Below are 15,868 nucleotides of genomic sequence, written 5' to 3'. Positions count from 1 at the left end.
GAGTGCAAACCTCCTTCCATCAGCAAGGGCATTGAAGATGAAACGTGGATGGGTCTTTCAGCATGATAATGATCCCAAGCACACTGCCAGGGTAATGAAGGAGTGGCTTCGTAAGAAGCATAAGAAGGTCCTGGAGTGGCCTAGCCAGTCTCCAGATCTCAACCCCATAGAAAACCTTTGGCGGGAGTTGAAAGTCCGTGTTGCCCAGTGACAGGCCCAAACATCACTGCTCTAGAGGAGATCTGCATGGAGGAATACCACCAACACTGTGTGCCAACCTTGTGAAGACTTAGGGTATGTGCACTCTTTGCGGCTTTACCTGCAGATCCGCAGTGGATTGGCCGCTGCGGCTTGGCAACAGTTTTCCATCAGGTTTACAGTACCATGTAAACCTATGGAAAACCAAAGCCACTGTGCCCATGGCGCGGAAACGCTGCGTTATATTTTCCGCAGCATGTCAATTCTTTGTGCGGATTCCGCAGCGTTTTACACCTGCTCCTCAATAGGAGTCCGCAGGTGTAAAACCGCGGGTAATCCGCAGGTATAACGCAGTGCGTTTTTACCTGCGGATTTTTCAAAATCTGTGTGGAAAAATCCGCACACGAATCTGCAGCGTGTGCACATAGCCTAACAGAAAACATTTGACCTCTGTCATTGCCAACAAATGATATATAACAAAATATTGAGATGAACTTTTGTTAATGACCAAATACTTATTTTCCACCATAATTTGCTAAATAATCTTGCCAAATCAGACAATGATTTTCTGGATTTGTTTTCTCATTTTGACTCTCATAGTTGTGGTCTACCTATGATGTCAATTACAGGCCTCTCTCATCTTTTTAAGTGGGAGAACTTGCACAATTGGTGGCTGACTAAATACTTTTTTTTTTTTTTTTTTCCCACTGTATCCTTTTGTTTACCTGGAAGGAGGCTGCTTTATTTTTTGTTAACTGATGGTTTATGAACTTTTAATAAACCGCTTGTTTGTCTTGAATCACTGAACTAAGTCCTATGTGTGAATCAGTGTCTACCACAGAGCCGATCCCTCACAAAAAAAAAAGTATTTATCCAGCAAGATGTGGAGCATTATATGGGGCGTATTTTGTATGGAGCATCTTATGGGGCTTCTGATTCAATATGGATATTCAAAAACCTTTAACCTACTGATATCTCAATTAATTTTACTTTTATTGGTATCTATTTTAATTTTTGAAATTAACAGTAGCTGCTGCATTTCCCACCCTAGGCTTATACTTGAGTCAATAAGTTTTCCCAGGTATTTGTGGCAAAATTAGGGGGTAAAATTAATTGAGACATCAGTAGGTTAAGTGTTTTTGAATATCCATATTGAATCAGGAGCCCCATATAATGCTCCACACAGTTCATGATGGGCCCCATAAGATGTTCCATACAAAATACGCCCCATAAGATGCTCCATAGAAATATTTGCCCCATACAATGCTGCATAAAGGTTGATGGCCCCATAAGATGCTCCATACATTTTGCCCCATATGCTTTGCTGTGATTAAGGCTACTTTCACACTAGCGTCGTACGATGCACGTCGCAATGCGACGTACCGAGGCATACTGTGAAAATAAAAAAAACACAATGGGGGCAGCGGATGCAGTTTTACAACGCATCCGCTGCCCCATTGTGAAGTCTGGGGAGGAGGGGGCGGAGTTACTACCGCTCATGCGCTGTCAGAAATGGCGGACACGACGCACACAAAAAGTTTCATGTAACGTTTTTTGTGCCGACGGTCCTCTACAACACGACGCATCCGTCGCACGACGGATGCAATGTGTGGCAATCCGTCGCAATGCGTCGCTAATGCAAGTGGAGAAAAAACGCATCCTGCAGGCAACTTTGCAGGATGAGATTTTTTTTTCTCCAAAATGACGCATTGCGACGTGCGTCGTACGATGCTAGTGTGAAAGTACACTAAAATAAAAAAAAAAATCACATACTCTCCTCTCTCAGGCCCCCCCAACACTTGGATATTCACCTCTCCCCGTTCCACCACTGGGCACCACTCTGTCTTCCCTCCTCCGCAGTGACTGTTCAAGCAGAGGGCGGCGCGCACACTAACTACGTCATCGTGACCTGAACAGTCACAGCCAGAGGACGGAAGACAGCGGCGTGGAACGGGGAGAGGTGAACATCGCACAATGCTCACCTCCCCCGTCATACTCGCCTGCTCCCGGCGCGGTCCCTGGCAGCGTCTCACTGTCAGATGGTCTCTGGGAGCTGGCGGCATCTTCCTATGTTCAGCAGTACCACGTGACCGCTGAACACAGGAAGAGCTGCCCGGAGACCATCGGACATGCAGGGACCGTGCCAGGAGCAGGTGAGTATGTGACAGCCGCCGCTCCCCCCCCCCCCCCCCCCCCCCGTCTATCCCCTGGGACAACGACTCGAGTATAAGCCAAGAGGGGCACTTTCAGCCCAAAAAAGTTGGCTGAAAATCTCGGCTTATACTCTAGTATATACGGTATTTAGTTACAGCAGGGTTTTTGCTTATTTTGCTTCTTGAAGGTTTTGTAAAAATTTAAAATGACATTTAAAAAATGTTGCAGAAGTAAAGTAGACATATGGGAAATGTTGTTTAATTTTGTTTAGCAGACACACTGATTACAGGGTATACAAATTCAAAGTTTGAAAATTGTAAATTCTTTAAAATGTTCCCAAAATTCGGATATTTTCACGAATAAACCCCAAACATACCAACCTAAATTTAGAACTAACATGAAGAACAATCTCCGATTCGATGGGATCTGTTGATGCGTTCCAAAGTTATTACATCATAAAGGGACACTGGTCAGATTTAAAAAATTTGGCCAGGTCGTTGAGGCCAAAATTGGCTCTGTCACTAAGGGGTTACATATACTGCTCAAATAAAGGGAACACTTAAACACAATGTAACTCTAAGTCAATCACACTTCTGTGAAATCAACCTGTCCAGTTATGAAGCAACATTGATTGAAAATCAATTTCGCCTGCTGCTGTTCAAATGGAACAGACAACAGGTAGAAATTATAGGCAATTAGCAAGACAACCCCTATCAAGGAGTGGTTCTGCAGGTGGTGACCACAGACCATGCTGCTGTGCTCATCCTTTTTGGTTGTTGTTTTGATCACTGTAGCATTTTTATCATTTCTCTCACCCCTAGAAGTACACTAGCACGTGTCTACAACCCATAGAAGTTGTTCAGGTAGTGTCGCTCATCCATGATGGCACATCAATGCGAGCTGTGGCAAGAAGGGTCGCTATGTCTGTCAGCACAGTGTCCAGAGCATGGAGCAGCATCCTTGTCTGCTCAAACTGTCAGAAAAAGACTCCATGAGAGCGGTATGAGGGCACAGCGTCCACAAGTGGGTATTGTTTTTACAGCCCAACACTATGCAGGGTGATTGGTATTTGCCAGAGGACACCAAGATTGGCAGACTCGACATTTGCACCCTATGCTCTTCACGGATCAGTGTAGGTTCACACTGAGCACATGTGACCTTCTGGAGACACTGTGGAGAACGCTCTGCCTGCAACTGGTGTGGTGAGGCATTTCTTTAGAGTGCCGCACAACCCTCCATGTGCTAGCAAGAGGTATCCGGACTACCATTAGATACTGGGATGAGATCCTCAGACCCATTGACAGACCATGCAGGTGCACTGGGTTCCTTCTGATGTATGACAATACTAGGCCTCATGTAGCTGAAGTGTCAGCAGTTCCTTCATGATGAAGGCATTGATGCTATAGACTGATCTGCCCATTTCCAAGACCTGACATAGTGTCTTATTCCATCCACCAACGTCACATTGCACCAGACTGTCCAGGAATTGACTGATACTTTAATTCAGGTCTGTGAGGAGATCCCTCAGGAGACCATCCTTCGCCTCATCAGGAGCATGCCCAGGCATTGTAGGGAGGTCATACAGGCTCATGGAGGCCACACACTACTGAGCATCATTTCCTTGTCTTGAGGCATTTCCACTGAAGTTAGATCAGCCTGTAACTTCATTTTCCACTTTGATTTTGAGTATCATTCCAAATCCGGACCTCCATGGTATATTAATTTTGATTTACAGTGATAATTTTTATGTTTTATTGTTCTCAACGCATTCTGCTATGTAATGAATAAAGATTTGTAACTGGAATATTTAATTCAGTGATGTATAGGATGTGGTGTTTGTGTTCCCTTTATTGTTTTTGAGCAGTGTTTTAAAAGGGGAGAGCTACAGACTAGTGATATCTAATTAAAGTCATGTTCTACAACTGCTTGTTTCTATGCACTAATAGCCTTTTTTATATTTTAATTTAGGGCCTGGGCATGCGCTGATAGAACAGTGGAATCCTGTAGGACTGGTGGGAATTATCACTGCCTTCAATTTCCCCGTTGCTGTATACGGCTGGAACAACGCTCTGGCTCTGATCTGTGGAGACGTTTGTCTATGGTAAGAAAAGACTACATGGCGTCCAGTGATTGTTGCAGAAATACAAGTGCTTGCTCGGGCTCTGTTCACATGTCCAGTAATGTTACTGTTGTGGGATAACAATCGGAAATACGATTCAGTATGGGATACAGTATCAGTTCCTTTCTCCTAAACTCTCTAACATATAACTCCAATCCAGCTGGTCTGTGTTTTTTTTTTGTTTGTTTTTTTTTAATGGCCTAGGCTAGAGGAAACGGACCAGACTGTTGTATGAAATGCCAATATTAATGTGGAGCAGAGCTTCTAGTTCACCAGCTTAAAGTACATTAAAGTGGTTGTCCGGCCTCGCTCCATACACTTCTATAGAGTTCTGTGCAAGTGTCAGGAGCATGGCCTCGTTCACTAGCTGGGCTCTGGCTGGGAGTATGTACAACTCGTACGTTCCCACCAGTTCAGTCTCAGAAATCGGCTACTCCTCGCAGTGCACAGTGTGCTGGGGTAGGGGGTATTCGTAAGTCTGTAGTCACACACAGTAACTGCGGACTTGTCAACTAGACAGCTCCTTTAAGTCTTCGCCTACTGTTGGTTCACTATGACCGCTGAATGGCATCCCACGTGTGTGTGTATATATATATATATATATATATATATATATATATATATATATATATATATATATATATATATATATATATATATATATATATATATTAATACATATATATATATTATATTATGTATATTTTTTTTCTTTGCGCTAGATGTAATTTTTTTTCATGCTTTTTATTAGATGTTTGCCTTTACTGTTTTGATTTAAACTATTTTTTTGTTTGGTTCAATTAGGAAGGGCGCTCCTACCACATCTCTGACTAGCGTGGCAGTGACCAAGTAAGGTTGTCGTGTGTGTGTGTGTGTGTGTGGTTTTTTTGTTTTTTTGTTTTTTTTGGTGGGGGGGGGGGGGGGGTGGTTACAGCTCATTTTAAAGTTGTTTTTGATCCCTGTATCTTGGAATAATAAGTTCCACAGTTGGATGTGCTTTAAAAAAAAAAAAAAAAGTCCTGAGGTGAGAGAATATTATAAATGTCCCTACTGTGTAATGGCTGTGTCTAACCGTACAGTACAGTCTGATCGTACCACAGCTCCTGGGCAGGGGAGGAAGCAAGAGTATGCAGACATTACAGCAGGGGCTCACATCTGATTCTTTTTGAGACAAAGCATTTCCTGCTGGTTAAAAAAAAAAAAACGAAAAAAAAAAAAAACACACACAAAAACATTTTACCTCTAAAGGGGGAAACCCTCAGTGATCCTGTGCTGTAATGTCTGTATACTCTTTTTTCTCCCTCCGCCCAGGAGCTGTGGTATGACCAGACCATGTTCCTGTACGGTCAGACCCCGCCATTACACAGTTCAGAGCAGGGGCACATTTATAAGATTATCTCAGCACAGGAACATTATTTTAAACACATCCAATTGTGGAAATTATTATTAATATTCCAAGATCTATTGATTTAAATTACTTTTTTTGTGAAAAACCCATTTTAAGTATTCGCATCTCCTAATGACCTTTAACCCCTTTCCGACATCTGGCGTAATAGTACGCTGATGCCGGACTCCCTCCCTTTGAAGTGGGCTTCGGAGGTGACCCCACACCTTTCCAGGTTTTGAACAGCTGACATATGCCCGCAATAGCCGCGGGTGGAATCGTGATCCACCCATGGCTATCAAATGCTGACAGCGGCATTTAACAAGCGCTTCCGGCAATAGCGCTGGAAATCCACCCACCGGTTTCCTGCGTGACATGATCATGGGTCATGGGTGTGTTGGCATGACAACTGGAGGTCTCCTGGAGACCTCTATGGTTGTCAGTGCCTGCTTGCTGTGAGCGCCACCCAGTGGTTGGCACTGATAGCAAGTGAGTAATTCTGCTACAGTGGGGCAAAAAAGTATTTAGTCATTCAGCAATAGTGCAAGTTCCACCACTTAAAAAGATGAGAGGCGTCTGTAATTTACATCATAGTTAGACCTCAACTATGGGAGATAAACTGAGAAAAAAAAATCCAGAAAATCACATTGTCTGTTTTTTTAACATTTTATTTGCATATTATGGTGGAAAATAAGTATTTGGTCAGAAACAAACAATCAAGATTTCTGGCTCTCACAGACCTGTAACTTCTTCTTTAAGAGTCTCCTCTTTCCTCCACTCATTACCTGTAGTAATGGCACCTGTTTAAACTTGTTATCAGTATAAAAAGACACCTGTGCACACCCTCAAACAGTCTGACTCCAAACTCCACTATGGTGAAGACCAAAGAGCTGTCAAAGGACACCAGAAACAAAATTGTAGCCCTGCACCAGGCTGGGAAGACTGAATCTGCAATAGCCAACCAGCTTGGAGTGAAGAAATCAACAGTGGGAGCAATAATTAGAAAATGGAAGACATTCAAGACCACTGATAATCTCCCTCGATCTGGGGCTCCACGCAAAATCCCACCCAGTGGGGTCAGAATGATCACAAGAACGGTGAGCAAAAATCCCAGAACCACCCGGGGGGACCTAGTGAATGAACTGCAGAGAGCTGGGACCAATGTAACAAGGCCTACCATAAGTAACACACTACGCCACCATGGACTCAGATCCTGCAGTGCCAGACGTGTCCCACTGCTTAAGCCAGTACATGTCCGGGCCCGTCTGAAGTTTGCTAGAGAGCATTTGGATGATCCAGAGGAGTTTTGGGAGAATGTCCTATGGTCTGATGAAACCAAACTGGAACTGTTTGGTAGAAACACAACTTGTCGTGTTTGGAGGAAAAAGAATACTGAGTTGCATCCATCAAACACCATACCTACTGTAAAGCATGGTGGTGGAAACATCATGCTTTGGGGCTGTTTCTCTGCAAAGGGGCCAGGACGACTGATCCGGGTACATGAAAGAATGAATGGGGCCATGTATCGTGAGATTTTGAGGGCAAACCTCCTTCCATCAGCAAGGGCATTGAAGATGAAACGTGGCTGGGTCTTTCAACATGACAATGATCCAAAGCACACCGCCAGGGCAACGAAGGAGTGGCTTCGTAAGAAGCATTTCAAGGTCCTGGAGTGGCCTAGCCAGTCTCCAGATCTCAACCCTATAGAAAACCTTTGGAGGGAGTTGAAAGTCCGTGTTGCCAAGCGAAAAGCCAAAAACATCACTGCTCTAGAGGAGATCTGCATGGAGGAATGGGCCAACATACCAACAACAGTGTGTGGCAACCTTGTGAAGACTTACAGAAAACGTTTGACCTCTGTCATTGCCAACAAAGGATATATTACAAAGTATTGAGATGAAATTTTGTTTCTGACCAAATACTTATTTTCCACCATAATATGCAAATAAAATGATTAAAAAAAACAGACAATGTGATTTTCTGGATTTTTTTTTCTCAGTTTGTCTCCCATAGTTGAGGTCTACCTATGATGTAAATTACAGACGCCTCTCATCTTTTTAAGTGGTGGAACTTGCACTTTTGCTGAATGACTAAATACTTTTTTGCCCCACTGTATATAGAGGCAATCTGATCATCACCTCTATGCAGCAGAGGCGATCGGGTTGTGGCAGCTTCTAGTCTCCCATGGAGACTATTGAAGCATGCCAAAAGTAATTTTTAAAAATATACTTTTTTTTTTTTTTAAATATGTATGTATGTTCAAATCACCCCCCTTTCGCCCCATTAAAAAAAAAAAAAATCAAACATGCACATATTTAGTATCGCTGCGTTCAGAATCGCTCAATCAATAAAAAATAAAAAAATAAATAACCTGATTGCTAAACGGCGTAGTGAGAGTCAAAACGCCAAAACTTTTCTTTTTTTTTTTTTGTCGCTGCGGCATTTTATTAAAAAGTAATAACGGGCAATCAGAAGATTCGTATCTGCACCAAAATGGTATAATTAAAAACATCAGCTCGACACGCAAAAAATAAGCCCTCACCCAACCCCAGATCATGAAAAATGGAGACGCTACGGGTATCGGAAAATGCCGCAATTTTTTTTTTACCACATTAAAAAGAACCTAGACATATTTGGTGTCAATGAACTCGTAATGACCTGGAGAATCATAATGGCAGGTCAGTTTTAGCATTTAGTGAACCTAGTAATAAAGCCAAACCAAAAAAAAAAGTGTGGGATTGCGCTTTTTTTGCAGTTTCACCGCACTTGGAATTTTTTTCCCGTTTTCTAGTACATGACAAGGTAAAACCAATGATGTCGCTCAAAAGTACAACTCATCCCGAAAAATAAGCCCTCACATGGCCAAATTGATGGAAAAATAAAGTTATGGCTCTGGAAAGGAGGGGAGTGAAAAACGAAAAATGCAAAACCGATAAAAGCTCTGGGGGTTAAAGGGGATTTGTCAATTCCCATGAGATGTTTTTAGTATATATTTTGTCCAAAAATCCCAAATCCCAATACTTTTTTTCCTTTAAAACTTTGCTGGGCAGTTCCTCTGCTATTTCTCCTACAAATGTTATGAATACATTGATACTATTTGTTAACAATTTTGGTTGTATTCCTGGCAGTGTCCAGTAAAGTGCGGTAGTATTAAACAGATGCACCTTTTTGCCAATGGAAGTGGTGATGCCCAGGAATAAACTTCTAAGAAAAGATTCTCCACAATTGTTTTATGGAGAACTGATGAATCCTCTTTAAGGCTACATTCCCACAATGAGTATTTGGTGACTTTTGAAGTTGCAGACTTTCTGCAACATGTCTGCATCTATTGGGTTCTTTGCGTTTTTTGGTTTTTTTTTTCTTATTATTTATTTATTTGCATCTTTCTCCAGTGTCTGAATCCATTTTACTCCATGTACTTTGCCAAATCAGTAATTCAGCCCAGACTGTGGCCAGTATATTGACTGCGGGCTGAAATTGTGCCAATCAGTCCAGCTGCACTTTGCGGTCATGTGCAGTACATTAATATTACGTTTGTGTTACAGAATTGTCGCTCAAGTGCTCGAACACAATAACTTGCCAGGTGCAATCTGCTCCTTAACCTGCGGAGGCGCTGACATTGGGTGAGTGAAGGATGTTGTCTCTCTGGACATGTTTTAGTTAATACTTGTATTCACTCTTGAAGTTGCAGCTACTGCTCCTTACTAATAACTCTCTATAGTAACGTTTCTCTCTTATTCCTCATGGAAATGTATGAAGAAATTGACAACAAGGCTGTGCCAGTCTGTCAAACACGCTGACCTTGTTAACACTAATGGTCCATGAAATATGACCATCTGAACCTGGGAATACACTGGTCAGCTAAGTACTGTCTGTTTTATCTGGTAAAGCACTACTGTACAGCCTTTTTAGGTTTTGCATATACTTATTTAGATACTTAAGGTTATACTTTTATCTAAAATTAATGTTTAATCAGAAAATGACTACTCTTTGCTTGTTAAAGGGGTCGGTCCTTTTTTTTTGTCTATTTAGCTTCACTTATTTTATTGAACACATGTTTTCTGGTCGAGCTTAATTCATAAAATTCAGTATATAAAAGTTCCACACCTAGGGGGCTTGTATACAATCTTTATAAAATAACATCCAATAAACGACTGTAGAACAAGATGAGGGGAAAGGGATTAATGAAAATAGGGAGAGTGGCGAGGGGTAGAGATGGGCGAACGACGAACATGGACTTCACCAGGAAGTCCTTCTTACTGTTTGGGTATGTCACCCTAAGGGTATGTGCACACGTCCGGATTTCTTGCAGAAATTTCCTGAAGAAAACCGGAAATTTTCTGCAAGAAATCTGCATTTTTTGCAGCATCTATAGTAAAAGATAGAATGTTTAAAAATAATAAAAAAAATAAAAAAATGGTTATACTCACCCTCTGCAGACAGCCAATCTCCTCAGCGGCGTCCGTTCCTATAGATGCCGGTGTGGTTCAGGACCTTCGATGACGTCGCGGCTTGTGATTGGTCGCGTGAGTCACATGAGCGGTCACGCGACCAATCACAAGACAGCGACGTCATCACAGGTCCTGAACCACACCATCTATAGGAACGGAAGAGGGAGCATGCACCGGAGAGGCGGGAACACTTCGGGGGCCATCAGAGGGTGAGTATATCACTATTTTTTCATTTTAATTCTTTTTTTTTTTTTACCAATTATATGGTGCCCAGTCCGTGGAGGAGAGTCTCCTCTCCTCCACACTGGGTACCAACCGCACATAATCTGCTTACTTCCCGCATGGTGGGCATAGCCCCGTGCGGGAAGTAAGCAGATCAATGCACTCCTAGGTGTGCGGAATCCCCGCAATTCCGCATTTTAATGAACATGTTGCTTTTTTTTCCGCGATGCATTTTTTTCCGCGAAAAAATCGCAACATTTGCACAAAAAATGCGGAATACCCTGTAAATAATAGGAGGCATATGTAAGCGTTTTTTTCGCGTTTTTATAGCGAAAAAAAACGCGAAAAATCCTGAACGTGTGCACATGGCCTAAACATCGGGTGTTTCTTGCGCTGTCATGTGCATGATAGCATGGGAAAACACTGCCTCTGATCGGCGGTAAGATTATCACCACCGGTGACACAGCACGTGTTCCCACATTGTTAAATGACAGCGTGAGCCTGCAGCTGTGATCAGAGGTAAAAAGTTTCTCCAGCGACTGGCATCAGCTGATGGGACTATAGTTCAAATAAAGGACTTCAGTCTGGCTGTGTGTTTATTTACAATATACAGTTGTGATTAAAAGTTTACATACCCCAGCAGAATTTTTTCTTTCTTGGCGTTTTTTCAGAGAATATGAATGACACCAAAACTTTTTCTCCACTCATGGTTAGTAGATGGGTGAAGCCATTTATTGTCAAACTACTGTGTTTTCTCTTTTTAAATCATAATGACAACCCAAAACATCCAAATGACCCTGATCAAAAGTTCACATACCCTGGTGATTTTGGCCTGATGACAAGCACAGAAGTTGACACAAATGGGTTTGAATGGCTACTAAAGGTAACCTTTACTCCCATCAGTCCCACCTGCTCTCGCTGTTAGCGGCAGCAGGCATAGGCTGATGGGAGTAGTAGTCCAATCAGCCGACTCCAGTAACCAGAGGTAAACTTTTTGCATCATGTCAGTGTGGGAACCGCAGCTGTCTGATCAGCAGTAATGATTTTACCGCTGATCAGAGGCAGTGTTTGCCATGCTGTCATGCACATGACAGCGTGGCAAACACTGGATGTTCGGGCCTCACATTGAAGTGAAAGGTGTTCGGGTACTGTTCTTGTACCCAAACCGAATTTTTTTTTTTTTTTTAACTGTTCGGCCGAACCCTTTAGACCCAAACATCCAGGGGTTCGCCCAGAGGGTTGTAGAGTGAGTGATATAATAGAAAAGTTATGGTATTATAATCAGAAAAAAACAGATGTATAGGATTGGGAATATAATACATTTTTTGGTTTTTAAAGTTTAAACTATTTTGTGTGGGTGACTTCCTAAGAGAAATGTCACGGTGATCTTTTAGTGTGGTGCGACAACCACTTGTTAATAAAGTCTTCTCCACAAACTGTGACATCGCTGCATCCTGAAAATGGCCGTCAAAGAAGAGGCACATGATCAGATCCTTCCATTAGCCGTCTCCAATCAAAAACTGAGTTACCAGTTTCCGATGCACGGGTTTCATCCTTTGGCCATGTTCAGGATGTTGGCGCTCATCCAGCCGGTGTAGAAAGGGCTGATGCATTGAAGCTAATGTATATTTAAAAAAATTCTGAAATCTGCGCAGAAGATCGATTCAAACACTGCCCATACATAACTCTTTGTGGACAGTGCCAAGCCGGTGTAAGGAGACTTATCGGCCACGCACTGGTCCTCTGGGAATATGTGATACGGCCGAGTCTCGCAGGTGAAATCCCTCCTCTGGCTCCGGCACTTGGGAGCGGAGCGTGCAGCTCCATGTGTTGTAGCGCTCACTCCGCTCCAGAGTGCCGGCGCCAGAGGAGGGATTTCACCTGCGAGACTCGGCCGTATCTCGCGTATATGTGATCCCGGCCTAACGAGTATATTCGCTTATCACTAATTGCTACATCTAATAGGTGGCGTTAGAGGTCTAGTCTTCTTGTTCCATGAAGAGTCTTTTTGCATATATAAATTCCATAGTATGGTCCATAATGGGGTATAGCAAAAAAAAAAGCCCCCTGACGACAATTTCATTTTTGACAACCATCTCTTTGCTTACCACACTGCATCAATGATGTTCTATATTTACTAAGTGACTGTGGCAGCCGATCGCTGACATCAATGCTTCAATGTTACTTTCTGCCCAATAAGCAAAGGCTTTCAGGGGACCATGGAGCAGTTGGTGCAGGGTCTGCAGAGAAATAGAATTTACATTCTGGATCACATACATTTCAACTGTTCTATGTTTCGCTTTTCTAGTATTAATAAACCCCACTTATCCCACCTGCCATTTTACTGCCAAATCGCAGAAGATCACTTGATTTCCCTTTTATGTTTGGGACGTGACTGTGCTAAGATTTTTGACCCTGCTATTGCTCAGGTGCTATATTTGACGAAGAAGATTTGCAGGACCCTGATCCATTGGCCACTTCAGCAGTCCGTGGCCACCAGACCAGAGCCCAGCGAACCTCCGCCTCTTCTGATTCGTAGGTCCTACTCGATGTCATGCTGTAACTACCACCATTGCTGCTAGTTCGGGGTCCTGAAAATCTTTCTGATTAACTTTGAGTCATGTTCCCACAAGGTGCATACACAAGATTTCTACACAGCGCACACTAGAGATTGTCTGCAGCGTATATTGACCGCCAATCTACCTTTCTGCTAGGTGCTCTATAGGCCGCGTGCCACATCTAGTATTAAACGTCTGTGTGCTGTCCATATGCCAAAGTGATGGCACGAGGACAAATGACAGTCAATGTTGTAGTTTACATGAACGTTATTACACACCGGCCGATGGTCTGCATGGGGAAAACTGCAGCTTGCGCTACTTTGATCCATCTTCTGGATCATTATAAATCAATGGGTGCATTTTAACAAAAACTCATATGGGTTCCCATCCGTATGTCATGCGCTTTTCACGGATACATTAAAATTATAAAAATGGGAAACTGCGTTCACGTAAAAACTGATGCCAAGCGGACATATGAATCAGAAACTGACTTAAACAAATGGACACATGGATGAAAAAATGTAATTTTTTTTTCTGGACTTAAAGCGGATGATGTGCAAGTCCTGACATACTCGGATGTAATAGTTTTCTGTAGTATTTCCCCATTTGTCTTCATGTATTGCCATTGCTGTTTGATTAATTCTCTTTTAGCCAACTTTGCTTTTTTCATGTTTTTTAAAGCAATGCCATAGCCAAAGATGAGCGTGTTGATCTCGTTTCCTTCACTGGCAGTACAAATGTGGGAAAACAGGTTGCTCTGAAGGTTCAAGAACGGTTTGGTGAGTTATTGGGAAATATGTACTCGTTAGACATGAGCGATCGTGCTGTGATAAGGTGTTATCCGACCATGCTCATGTGCTAACCCAGTGTTTTAGGCATGCTAGAACAATATGTTTGAGTCCCCGCAGCTGCATGTCTTCGCTGCTTGACAGCAACAACACATGTTCGTTAGGCAATCCCTCCATGTGCTACGAGACATGCAGGCGCGGGGACTCGAACATATTTTTCTAGCTTGCCAAAAACACTGGGTTAGCACACGAGCATGGTCGGCTAACACCTTATCGCAGCACGTTTGCTCATCACTAGTACTTTTCTTTTCATGTTTTTCATGGTCTCCCTTAGGTCAGCATTCACATGGGGTGTATGTGCCTAAGGATAGCTATTGATTTTGTAGATCATCTGCACTTAAAGGGAACCTGTCAGCAGGATTGTGCACAGTAACCTGCAGACACTGTCAGGTCGGCGCCATTATGCTGATTAAAATGATTCCTTGGTTGACGAAATCCGTCTTGTAGTTATTTAATCTTTTTCAGTTTTGACTTAATGATCTGCTCGTGCTTGTGAGCGGCCTGTGAGGGGTCTTCATGTGGTGCTCTGATTATTTATTCATAATGCAGCCTGCAGACAGGTCACTGATCCCTCACTGACCTGCCCCCTAGTTTACATGATGAATATTATATATACACATACTAAAATAAAAAAAATATAAAAACTTCGGCTGGTGCCAACCATGGCACCTGCGCCGCAGCATAATCGCATCCATTTTTTTTAATATATATATATAATATTTTACACGGAGAGGTGTACTGTTTTCCCTCCCTGTAGATCTCACATTTTACGAGGGACCACAGGTTCTCTATGGGGTTCAGATCAGGTGAACAAGGGGCCATGTCATTATTTTTTCTTCTTAGAGACCTTTACTGGCCAGTCACGCTGTGGATTAGTTGGAGGCATGTGATGGAGCTTTGTCCTGCATGAAAATCATGTTTTTCCTGAACGATACTGACTTCTTCCTGTACCACTGCTTGAAGAAGTTGTCTTCCAGAAACTGGCAGTAGGTCTGGGAGTTGAGCTTCACTCCATCCTCAACCCGAAAAGGTCCCACAAGTTCATCTTTGATGATACCAGCCCATACCAGTTCCCCACCTCCACCTTGCTGGCTTCGGAGTGGAGCTCTCTGCCCTTTACTGATCCAGCCTCTGGCCCGTCCATCTTGCCCATCAAGAGTCACTCTCATTTCATCAGTCCATAAAACCTTTGATAAGTCAGTCTTAAGATATTTCTTGGCCCAGTCTTGACATTTTCTTATGTTTCTTGTTCAAAGGCGGTCGTTTTTCAGCCTTCCTTACCTTGGCCATGTCCCTGAGTATCGCACACCTTGTGCTTTTTGTTACTCCAGTAACATTGCAGCTCTGAAATATGGCAAAACTGGTGGCAAATGGCATCTTGGCAGCTTCATGCTTGATTTTCCTCAATTCATGGGCAGTTATTTTGCTCCTTTTTTGCCCAACACGCTTCTTGCGACCCCGTTTGTAATTTGCCATGAAACTCTTGATTGTTCGGTGATCACGCTACAAATGTTTGGCAATTTCAAGACTGCTGCATCCATCTGCAAGACTCTCACAATTTTGGATTTCTCAGAGCCCGTCAAATCTCTCTTCTGACCCATTTTGCCAAAGGAAAGGAAGTTGCCTAATAATTAAGCACACCTCAAGCCGGTTTCACACGTCAGTGGCTCCGGTACGTGTGGTGACAGTTTCCTCATGTATCGGAGACACTGACTCACGTAGACACATTAAAATCAATGTGTCTCTGTACATGTCAGCGTGTTTTCACGGACCGTGTGTCCGTTTGAAAAACACGGAGACATGTCAGTGTTCGTGGGAGCGCACGGATCACACGGACCCATTAAAGTCAATGGGTCCGTGTAAAACACGTACCGCACACGGATGCTGTCCGTGTGCCGTGCAGGAGACAGCGCTACAGTAAGCGCAGTCCCCCC

General features: G+C 43.0%; 1 protein-coding gene across 1 annotated transcript in view; it reads left to right on the top strand.

Annotated features, from left to right (window-relative positions):
- The window catches only part of ALDH7A1 (aldehyde dehydrogenase 7 family member A1), a 57,777-nt gene that overhangs the window by 12,179 nt on the left and 29,730 nt on the right, over nucleotides 1-15,868 (top strand). The window contains exons 6-9 of the mRNA XM_077291183.1: nucleotides 4,321-4,453; nucleotides 5,276-5,320; nucleotides 9,401-9,478; nucleotides 13,768-13,865. Of these exons, the coding sequence (XP_077147298.1) occupies nucleotides 4,321-4,453; nucleotides 5,276-5,320; nucleotides 9,401-9,478; nucleotides 13,768-13,865 (354 nt within the window). The remainder of the gene's footprint in view (nucleotides 1-4,320; nucleotides 4,454-5,275; nucleotides 5,321-9,400; nucleotides 9,479-13,767; nucleotides 13,866-15,868) is intronic.

Source organism: Ranitomeya variabilis, chromosome 1 (assembly GCF_051348905.1).
Source record: "Ranitomeya variabilis isolate aRanVar5 chromosome 1, aRanVar5.hap1, whole genome shotgun sequence".
In the NCBI taxonomy this organism is placed as follows: Eukaryota; Metazoa; Chordata; class Amphibia; order Anura; family Dendrobatidae; genus Ranitomeya; species Ranitomeya variabilis.
The sequence above is the reverse complement of the archived record's forward strand: the minus strand, read 5'-3'. Positions and strand labels throughout refer to the sequence as shown.